General features: G+C 45.4%; 1 protein-coding gene across 1 annotated transcript in view; it reads right to left on the bottom strand.

Moving 5' to 3' along the window:
* Nucleotides 1-11,348, bottom strand: part of Cit (citron rho-interacting serine/threonine kinase) — a 165,823-nt gene that overhangs the window by 80,102 nt on the left and 74,373 nt on the right. The window contains exons 12-14 of the mRNA XM_013014323.1: nt 5,741-5,846; nt 4,639-4,782; nt 3,106-3,225 (exon numbers count right to left, since the gene is read on the bottom strand). Of these exons, the coding sequence (XP_012869777.1) occupies nt 3,106-3,225; nt 4,639-4,782; nt 5,741-5,846 (370 nt within the window). The remainder of the gene's footprint in view (nt 1-3,105; nt 3,226-4,638; nt 4,783-5,740; nt 5,847-11,348) is intronic.

Genomic DNA, 11,348 nt, shown 5'->3' with positions numbered 1-11,348 from the left:
GAGGAGGAGGAGGAGGAGGAGGAGGAGGAGGAGGAGGAAGAAGAAGCATCAATGATTCTTCCGAGCGATGGATGAAGTTCACTATCCCAGGAGACCTAAAAAACTACTTTTCATTTTAAATCAAATCCAAACACTTGATGAGGAGTAGCTAGGTAAAAACAAAATACTAAAAAAATGCAACCAGTTGTACAAAAAATTAGCTTTGGAAAGGGAAGAAGAGAAATGAATCCCAAATCTGGGACAGATCAACATGCTGAAAACCAAAGACTACAAGTTCGCTGTGAGAATTGAAAGCTTTCTTCTGATCCACACACCTTCTGCTCCCACAAAATATGCCACAGGTCATTTATATAGAGAGGTGTATGTATATAGAGAGGTATATGTATATAGAGAGGTATATTAACATATACCTCTCTATATAAATATATCCTCCTTCCAAAGAAAAATAAAATCCCAAACAAAAATTACACCCCCGCCTACCCCCCCACCAAAAGTGGAACTTTGATCAGTCATTAAATCTAAAAGTCTACATGCCTGCCAACTATGATATGAATCATAAAACACATCACTTTTGAATTTGACCATCGGCATCTATCTTTTTCAAAATGTCCTGTTAATCCTATTTTCCCGGAACTTCGTGGACACCAGCTGCTCCCTCTGGTGGCTGAACCAAGCTTTCTTTCATTTCCCTGAGCATCCCCCCAGGATGTCCCCAAAAAAGTAAATCTCCAAACACATTGAACTCAAGAGAGAAGGCGGCTCCCGCCTCCTGAAACTTTTAGGATGAAGAACTGTTGATAAAAAGGCACATGAGTCACCTGTCAAAGCAGATTGCTCAAAGCCTGCGCGTGCCCTTCGAAATCTCTCAATACTGTTCAGAGACCTGAGGATTTGTTTGCAAAGTTTCCTAGGCACATTTATTTATAATGCTCTTATCAAGAGAAAGCTTGAAGGATATTAACCCCTCAAGGATATTAACTTATCAAGCAGAAGGATATTAAACCCATTATTTTAAAATGATATGGTGATTCATTCAGTATACCAACAAGCCCTCCTTCTCTGTGAGAAAAATCACTCTTCTTTTCTCTCTTTGAAAGAGTAACTAATGGAGTGCTATGTGCAGGAGTTCCTTGCTTTCAGGCCACCCAGATGGCTACGTCGGTGCTATCCAGAGAGAAACATGCTCATTTCCATCAACGTACCCATTAGATTTTCTGGAGTGAATGAGAGTTGCCTGGCAGCTGATAAATTCTGCTCTCCAATTACTCACTGCCATCTCTTCATTAAAGTTTCTATTTACAGTCTCTTCAAAAGACAGAAAAAAAAAAGCCATACTAAAAAGGAAACAATGAGGCAATATACAAATGAGCCATCTAAAAAGAAAGCCGAGAGAGAGAGAGAGAGAGAGAGAAAGAGAGAGAGAGAATAAGAGTGGGACTTTGAAAGGTCTCAGTTCTTTTTTCTGAATGCACAGGAGACAAGCTTTCTGTACTCATATATGCTGTGTTAATTCTGACTTGGCCTGAAAGGCTCAAACTTTTCTCCTAGGGTATTTTCTTTTTGTGCAGGTCCTAGGTCTTGAACTCGGGGTCGAAGCACTGTCTCAGCTTTTGTGCTTGAGACCAGTACTCTAAACACTTTGAGCCACAGTGACACTTCCAGCTTTTTGGTAGTTAATTGGAGATGAGTCTCATGGACTTTCCTGCATGGGCTGGCTTTAAACAATGATCCTCACTCAGTCTTACCTTCCTGAGTAGCTAGGATTACAGACATGAGCCACTGTTGCCCAGCTCTGCCTGGACTCTCTCAACATTTTTTTTTTTTTCAGTTGGTCATGGGACCTGAACTCTGGGCCTGGGCACTGTCCCTCAGCTCTTCAGTTCATGGCTAATGCTCTACCACTTCCAGCTTTTTCTGCTTATGTGGTACTGAGGAATCAAACCCAGGGCCCCATGAATGCAAGGCAAGCACTCTACTACTGAGCCACCTTCCCAGCCCCTCTTCTCAACATTTTAAAACTGCATCTGAAGAATTAGAATACTTAATTTTTGTGTGCCAATCTAAAGCAGGGCTTGACAACCTTTTTCTATAAAAAGCCAGAAAGTAAGCAGTCTCAGCTCTGCAGGCCATACCTGCTCAGCGACAAGCGTCCCCTTGTGCTTCCATAATGGGAAAGGGGCCATGAAAAATACAGTAATAAATAAACATGGCTGCACTCCGAGAGACCATTACCTATGCAAACTAAAATTGGAATTTTATACAATTTTCGCATCACAAAATATCATTTTCCTCTTGATTTTCTGCAGCCATTAAAAAGATTTTTTTGAGGCATTCTTACAAGCCACAGAAAACAGGTGGTAAGCCAGATTTGTCCCACAGGCTGAAGTCTTCCTGCCCTTGCTCTCTAAATTGACTTTGTTGTTGTTCTGGGGTTTGAACTCATGGCTTGATGCTTGCTAGACAGGCTCTCTACTACTTAAGCCATACCTCCAACCCTTTTGTGTTCTAATAGTTTTAAGAGAGGTTCCAATCTTCTGCCTGAGTCAGGCTTGACAGCAATTCTCCTGTTTATGCTTCCTACCACAGGTGTGATGACAGGTGTGTTACCAGCATGCCTAGCTTTTCTGTTGGAATGGTCTTGTGAACTTTCATTTCCTAGGTTGGTCTAAAAAATCACAATCTTGTCAAGCTCTGCCATGTAGCTGAGATGACAAGTAAGCACCACCATGTTCAGCTATTGGTTGAGATTGGGGGGTAGCGGGGGGGAGGGGAGACAGGGAGTGTCTCATGAGCTTTCATCCTCAGGCTGACCTTGAACTACATCCCAATCTCTACCTCCCATAAAGCTGGGATTATAGGAAGGAGCCGCCTGTCCTCAGTCTCAATCAATGCCGTCGCTAACAAACAGAAGATATTACAGGGATGTGGATTTCAAAAGGAGCCGAGACAGACAATCTCTGTATGATGAAGATAAATGATGGAAATCTAAAGTTGCCTCCTCAGTCCCTGTCTTCCCTACCCTTACCCTTCTCTCTCCCAACCAGGCCTGAAATGAGAGGTCTGAGCTGGCTGCCTGGCTGCTCTGATTGGGGCATGCTGTCATACCTGCTCTTTGATCTCCTGGAGCTTCCGGCTCTGCTCTCTGATGTCATGGAGGAGCTGCAGGGCTTTGTCATCCTCCTGGGACACCTCCATCCGTGCTTGCTCCAAACTTCGCTTTAAGCTCTGTAGAAAGCAAACGCATTTAATAGGGATGCACCGTGAATCCTGCTCTGGTTGAAAAGATTCATTAAGAGAGCTGCACGCTTCTTCGCAGACACCAGGATGGTTTCAGGTGACAGACCGAAGTTGACAACTTCCAGCTGGTTGCCGATTTCCAATTTTCATCCTGTAAAACCCCTTTGGTGCAAGCAAACGTCATCACAAGCTTACGGAGCCGGCCTGACGAGTCATCCATCCACCATCTCCCTGTCCTCCATGATACTTACTTGTATGGTTAGGACCAAAAAAGTCATTAAGATCCATTAGCCATTTAGAATCTCCATCAGGATCACTATCTGGCCTTCCCTGGAAGATCAATAATTTAAGGACTCTCAAAGATATGTCCCCCTTTCAAAGTAGCAACAACTTCATCTTCTAGATAGGTGCTACATAAAAGAGCCGAGTGGGCTATCTCTTATCTCCTGCCTCGTGTTTCCTGGACACCTATTCTCCATAAGCTTCCCTCAAGTGCTTCAATGGTACTGAAATATGTATCTGAAAAACACAGCTGAATAACTTCACCCACCACTGAAAGGCAGCCAAGTCTGGAATGGAAACATAGCAGTTATTCTTAATCAGCCCGGTTCTATAGATTTCTCTCTCCCTTGAGGAGAGAAGAGGAAAAAAGAAAAAAAAAAACCTTCATAAATGTGTGATTCAACTTCTTAAGACGGTTTAATTGGGCACATTAAAAAAAAAAAAACACCTGAATGAAAAATCTCACGAGACAATGGAGAAGACAGTCTGTACTCTTGTGAAGGAAAGAAAAAAAAATAAATGAAAGTCACATGGTAAATAATGACAAGAGGGTCTTGGGTTTCAAGCCTGAGTTCTTCTTGTCACTACACTGGTTGTAGGGAATGAAAAAAATTGATTTCAGACAAATTTACATTATGTGTTCTTATACTGGGTTGGGAGTTTTGTTGCTAAGGCTGAATTGTCTTGGTGGACATGGTGCTTAAGTCTAGAGAGATTGAGGACGGGAGATGTCAGGACCTTTTGCAACCTGGAGCCATGATGGTTTACTCCCATCTCCAGTGCTCCATGAGCAGTCTGGCAGTACTCTGGGCTGAGTCTAGCCTCATTCTTCAGGGTTCTCATAGAAATCACAGATCTTGCTATTGTGATTCTCCTCTCTCTTTCTTTCTCTGTATCTGTCTGCCTCTTTGTCTCTTTCTGCCTCTCCGTCTTTCTCTCTGTCTTTCTCTTTCGGTCTTTCTGTCTCTGTGTCTCTATCTCTGTCTCTGTCTCTGTATCTCTCTCTCTCTCTGCATTGGCTGTGATGTGCCTCATGAAGGCTTCATTCATGAAACAGGATGAGACACACACAACAGGAAGTGCCACCTCCAAGGGAAGGGGGCTTTGGGGGAGGCTCACACTGCATTCTGTGATGTAGGTAGCAAGGTCCTGCTCCAGGAGGGATCTCTGAGTTTCAGAGGCCTTCAGCTCCACCTCCTTCTGACTAAGCACAGCCTCCACCTCTGATACTCTCCGATGTAACCGGGTCATTTCCTGCTCCATCTGAAATAGACACATGGACAGGTTAAAAAGGGTTCCCAGAGGTTAGTTAGGAGTAATTAAAATCTCAAGCAGCCCCTGAGACCATGTGGTGGTCTGGGCTACTGAAAATTCGCCAGGAGTTGGGATGGAAATACCATTGTTTCTTCGCCCAGGAGCACACAGTTCTTCGTAGGGACAGTCACCAAATGCTAGGTCACTCCTCTCATCCAAGTCCCGCTTCACACTTGGTCACTTCTCTAACCCAGTTAGCAAGGAAGCCACCATCATCATTTTTCACCTGTTTTGCCTTTTTTTTTAATTTGGTTTGTTTTTGCTTTTGTTTTTTGTTTTTTTTTTTTGTAGATGTCACTTTAATTTTTATCCCAAATCCATCTTGATCCCCCCCATCTCTCCTTGCAAAGATCTAGAGGACAAAATCCAGGACAGGGCAAGGAGACAATTATTCGTCTGTACGCTTAGTAGTCCCGGACAAGCAGTGACTTTTAATAAAGTTTTCCAGGGAGTTGCCTCTGGGCAGGAACAGTGAGCGTTAAGAGACGTTGAGCATAATCAAACACAGTGGCCGCAGTGATACAAGCAGGAGTTTTAAAAGACTAGGAAGAGAGACTTCTCATCACTCAAAGCAGATGGGCTGCAACTCAGCCACAGGTGAGGACCCGCGCCACCTGCCGGAAGAAGCAGACATGGGGCTGGGTCATGCTGAGAAGCAGGGGGGCCGTTTTAAATCCAGGGCCTCCTCTGGTTAAGACTTAAAAGGATTTATGGCAACGTCAAGGCCCCGAATTCATCTCCCTCTGAGTTGCTGGAGGAGCGACTTCGGCGAGAGAGAGAGAGCGAGTGCGCGCCGCCTGGATCAGGAGGCTCAGCGCCAGCAGCGGCCCCGGGCAGATCCCTTGGCATATATTGACGGGAAGATCCTGGACCGAGGAGGAGGGAGGCCGACTGCAGAGATAAATACCTTGTGACACTTGTCCTGAGAGTCTTGAAGCTCTTTGCTTTTGATGAGGAGTTTCTTTTCCATGGAGCTAGTCTTGGCAGGGGAGTCCAGACCCGACACAACAGACCTGGGGGGGGGGGGGGGGGCGGGGAGAGGAACTAATGTCAAGTGGCAGTCTAGGCGAGGCCCAGGAGCTGCGGTCAGAAAACTGCAGCAGAATGGTGAGCCTGCCAGCACGCTGCAGCCACCGGCACCATGGATCCCAAGCAGCTTCAGAGGACTCAGGGAGCCGGTGGGTACAATGCAAATTCAGTCATCATTGTCCTGGGACAAGGACTCAGCCTTGGTTTCCACATCTGCAAGGTGGGACGACAAGAAAAGAATCTACCACCAGGCAAGGTTGAGCATTAACTCAACAGGACCATGCCTGGCAGGGTTTCACTCACTGACCCACTCAACCGCTACCTACTGTGCACCCACTCAGTTCCAGAAACCATTCGATGCACTTCCAGCCGGCACTGAACAAGACACACAGGGTCCCCACCCTCCTGGTGCTGACGTTCTACAGAAGGCAGACAGACTGCACCTGGCATATTCATAAACAAAAAAAGTTACAGATGAGAAAGACTTCAGTGAAAGAAGAGGCAGGATAATGGAAGGGGAGGCTATGGAGGAATAAATGGGGTTGGGAGAGTCCCATGTTTAAGCAAAGGTGATCAGGGAGAGCTTCTCAGAGGAGGTGACATTTGACCTGAGACATGAAGGCTGAGAAGGTGTTGGCCATACAATGTTCCCGAAGAAGGGCCAGGAAGAGGAGAATAAGAGAGCTAACAGATACTTTTAAAAGGCCCAAGTCAGGACAGGGCTAACATGATGATCAGGGCTAACACAGAGCAAAATATCATTTATTCCTTCCCCAAGCTAGTGAGTTAGAATCTGTTTCATTTTATTTAAAAATAAATAAAATAAAAAATATCCCAGGGTTGGGAAGGTGGCTCAGTGGTAGAGTGCTCACCTCACATGCATGAGGCCCTGGGTTCGATTCCCCAGCACCACATAAACAGAAAAAGCCAGAAGTGGTGCTGTGGCTCAAGTGGTGCAGTGCTGCCTTGAATTCAAGACCCACAATGGAAAATAATAATAATAAATAAATAAAACAAATGGCTAATGCTTACGATGACTAGCCAAACTCATTCCTAAAGATGTCTAAGTTCTCCTCTCTACCACAATGAATAAGTCACCACACTTGGAAAGCGGTCCACAGAGTTGAGGATCTTACTGAAGCGATCATCCTGGGTTATCTGAATGGGTCCAATGTAATCACTGAGATTCTTAAAAGACAGAAGGTAAGGCAGGAAGGAGAGCACTGACCTGGGGTCAGTGCTGGCTTAGAAGATGGAAGAAGATTTCAAGAGCCAACCGATGCAGACAGACTCTGGAAGCTGGGAAAGACAAGAAGATTGGTTCTCCTCTGGAGCCTCTGGTAAGAGGGTAGCCTCAGCTATATGAATCTCAGCCCAGCAAAACCCACCTCAGACTCCTGACGCCCAGAACTGCCAGACCATACTCTGGGGTGTTCTCTTACGCTGATTTGTTACAGCATCAACAGGGAACTCATATGATGACTGAGCTCTGATCATACAGCTGGTTCTGTTGGAATGCTGGACAAGTCTTAACTCTTCTTTCCCTACAACAACTCTCTGAGGCAGACACAAGTTACAAGCTGAGGAAACAGGCCCATTGAGGTGATAAACAGTTTTGGTTGTTCTCCATAGGAGCTGAGAGAATGAGACTGAATGAACGTAACTCTGAGGAAATATCACAAAAATTTAACAGGCTGTCCAGGGAGTGAACAAGAAGGGTAGGATCCCACAGAAAGGACATCCTTACACACACATCCCTGAGTGACTGACATACATACCTCATCCCTAGAAGTAGTGAACTATGGGTAGAGGAGAAAGCTCCCACTCAAGGCCATGTCCCTCAGTGGCTGGTTTCCTGGGTATAAACACTGGGACAGATGAAGGGCAGACACGGCCAGACAAACAACTGGCCAAGGCTCTTACTCATAGAAAGACATGGCAGAGCCCAAGACTGCCCCATGATTCGGTATGTGTTGCCTTGGTTACAGGACTGTGGAGCTGGTTATCAATAAGCAAGCAGTGTGGGACTTACCAGCAGGTGGAAGTTCTGCTTTCTGCTGCCCTAAATGATTTCCTGCCTGAAAGAGGTCAATTCCCTACAGCCATGCAAAACAACTCTCTGCCCACCACTCCCAGCTCCAATGGCAAGGGTTGGGGTGGTAGTGCGGGCTTGCTGTAGCCCAGTGACAGCTCTCTGTGCTCACATCGTAGGGCAGCCAAGTGACCGTACACAGACTTATGCTACTCTGTTCAAAGTCGAAGTCCACTCCTTCAAGAGCTGTGTGAACCTTTCTGAGCCTCAGTCTCCTCAGCTGTAAAATGGAGATCAGTCTAACCTGCCTCAGAATCCTTGTGACCATTAGATTAGATGGGCCATGTACAGCCCCTCAGCATAGTGTGTGACACGATATGGAGATCAGATGAATGTTAATCATGATTGGTATCATTGGCATCTCTATTATTGCTACTCCTGCAATTACGTAAATAGCATCTGATTCCTAGGCCTTTAACGATCACTTGAAATGGTAACTCAGCTGGAGGAGGGGGGGGGCGGCACCTAAATGTGATCTGTGCTATTATTCACATTAAGACAAATGGTGGTTATTCACAGAAATGGGCAACAGGGAAGGCAATCTAAAATCTAAAAATCTCACATTGGGCTAGAGATTTGAACACCCCTCACAAGCCTATTATCTAGCCCAAACCCATGCATACAACACAACACTTTCTTTTCATTTGAGATGAAATGGATGACATGGTAAGGGCCTTGAGTCTCCTTTAGTATTTCCTGATCGTGTTTTGGTGGGTGACCTAGAGAGCAAGACCCAACACACCCAAATGGGGAAGAAAGGATTCCTGGTTTCTTAGTTACCAAGGGTTATCCACATGTCACGAAGCCACATGTGACAGAAGACCCTACGGGCCGTGACTCCTTGTGCATTAGCACAGAACTGGTCCTTTTAGAGGAGCTTATGATGGTGAGATGGGGTGTGGTTTGTAAAACTTAATGACATGTGGAGCACCAGCTCCCTTGTGCTTCATGTTGAACAGTGCATTGCTTTTTGTAGCAAGCGGATAGCTTATTCAAACACACACACACACACACACACACACACACACACACACACACACACACACGTGTGCTTCTAGGTCACTCATTAATGGGACCCAGAATCCAGGAGATGCCCAGCCAGCACTCAAAGACAGTGCAACAATCCTTCTCATCAACTCCCCCCTCATTCTGTGATTTTGCTGCTCGACAAAGGTCCACTGCTTAGTAGTTCTAAGTACAGCAATTAAGAGCTCTTCAGAATAAATATGCTAAAGAAAACATCTTTTACGAATAACTTTTTTAAAATCACATTTAAAAAAAAAAAAAGCTTCAGTAAGGATGATGAGACTAAACGAAGAGCAGAGTAACAACCACAAAAACATTAATGGGACCGGAGGACCAGGCTGGGGGATGGAGGGGAAAGGTCACCACAGTTCCCTGTCCTCAGCCTAGTGGCTGCATCACAGCATCATCCCAAGCTGGTGGAGGTTTAACAAACACTACATGTAGGGTCCACTCAGACCAATTAAGTCTGAGACAGACAGAATGGCCTAGACTTCACTGTGCTTATTAAGCAACCAGTGATTCTAACCAGTGCTAATTAGAGACACTGCAGTCAGGCACCAGTGGCTCTCACTTATCATCCTTGCTACTCAGGAGGCTGAGATCTGAGGATCAAGGTTCGAAGCCAACCCAAGCAGGACTTACCTCCAATGAACCAGCAAAAAAAACTGGAAGTGGAGCTATGGCTCATATGATAGACCACCAGTCTTGAGGGGGAAGAAAAAAAAAAAGCTAATGGTCAGCTACTAGGTCCTGAATTCAAGCACTTAAAAAAAATTTAAAAAGAGAGTGTTCATGCTCAGGATTCAAAAACACTGACTGTCTCTAAAAGTTGATTCTATGTGGAATTCTGACCAGACTATTTGGTATAGGTGCTTTGCGTGGGCCCCATTTTAATGCAAATCCTTACGGGTTATAAATTTCAAGACAAGGTACAAGTAAATGTCTGGTCCTCAACTAAGGGCGATTTTGCTCATGTGTATGTGCCCACAAGCATCCTAGCCATTTGGCAATGTCTACAGTGTTGGGGTTTTTTTGACTGTTTTAATTTCAACAGCTTATGGTCAGAATGTTATTACCATCCGGGGGGGTAGAAGCCAGAAATGCTGGTCTGTAAGAACCAGTGCCATAAGGAGAACCAGCCAGCCCAAAATGTCAATAGTGTCCAGCCAAGAAGCCCTGCTGGAAAGTCTGCAAAGTAAAAGAAGCCATGAAACCCTAGGCCCCAGAAAGGAATAATCCAGGAGAGAAAATGAATGTCACTACCCTCATAATCAATACTGGCCATCTATCAAGTGGTTCCTGGCTGTGACTACACTTTACACATGACCTCACTGAATCTCCTGCCATCTGATGAGCAGAGGATTATTGTCCCTCCTGGAACTAGGGGCTAAGGAAGAGCTAACCCCCTCTACAGCTCAAGATGATTTGCCTGCATGTGCAGGCCAGTAGAGCTGGAGGTTCAAAGTATGGACAGCTCAGCTCTCAACTCTGCTACTTCTTAGCTGAGCAGACCTGGACAAACCCATGAGAAATACTGCAGATGGCTGTAAGGTAGAGAGGGGGAAGTCATGGAGGAAATGGAGACTGGGTCATGTGAGGTGACTGGTTGCACTGGATGCTAAACCTGAATCTTGGGACAACCTGGGGAACCAAGAACAGCCACAAGCCAGATCAGCCCACCACCACCCCCAGAAAAGAATTCAACCCACATACAGAAGCAACTCTCCCTCCTTCTAAGGGTAGCTCAGAGGGGGACAATTAAATAGGAAACAGGATAGACTGCTGGAAGCCCCTGACGATGAAGGCTCCCAGCTAGATGAGACGCAGTACAATGGGGATGCTAATAAAAGAACATGCAGCCTGCCCACACATTGCTTGCCTACTCCTCCTGGCCACATCTCGGATGCACAGCCAGCTATCCCCATGGAGAGGAGCGACACTTCTGAGCAGCGGGTGCATGCAGCCACCCGCCCACACACAGCAGTGCTGTCTCTCCCAGCGCCAAAGCCAAGTTTGGGTTTTCCCTCTTTCTTTCCAGCTTCTATTTTCTAGAAGAAAAGAAAAAAAATTACTCTGAAATCAACATCTCTTCCTGATAAACACATCTGCCTTGTGAACAGAGAAGTCCTGAGGAGTGCTAAGAGAGGTGATGGTCAGAACACAGAGGACAAGGGAAGGCAGTATCAGGGCAACAGAAAGAATACGTTTGCTTCCAGTGTATTAGACAGGACTTAAAAATTGCTTTACATGAAACCTCTACATTTAGAAGGATAAAAAAAAGATAAAATGCAGTTTTATAAATATAAAATAGGCCTATAAATAATCTGTATAACTCAAGAAAATCCCTGGATAAAAGCTATTACCAGAA

This window comes from Dipodomys ordii, unplaced genomic scaffold, assembly GCF_000151885.1.
Source record: "Dipodomys ordii isolate 6190 unplaced genomic scaffold, Dord_2.0 Scaffold23, whole genome shotgun sequence".
In the NCBI taxonomy this organism is placed as follows: domain Eukaryota; kingdom Metazoa; phylum Chordata; class Mammalia; order Rodentia; family Heteromyidae; genus Dipodomys; species Dipodomys ordii.
Note: the sequence above shows the minus strand (reverse complement) of the source record. Positions and strands in the feature narration are given on the sequence as shown.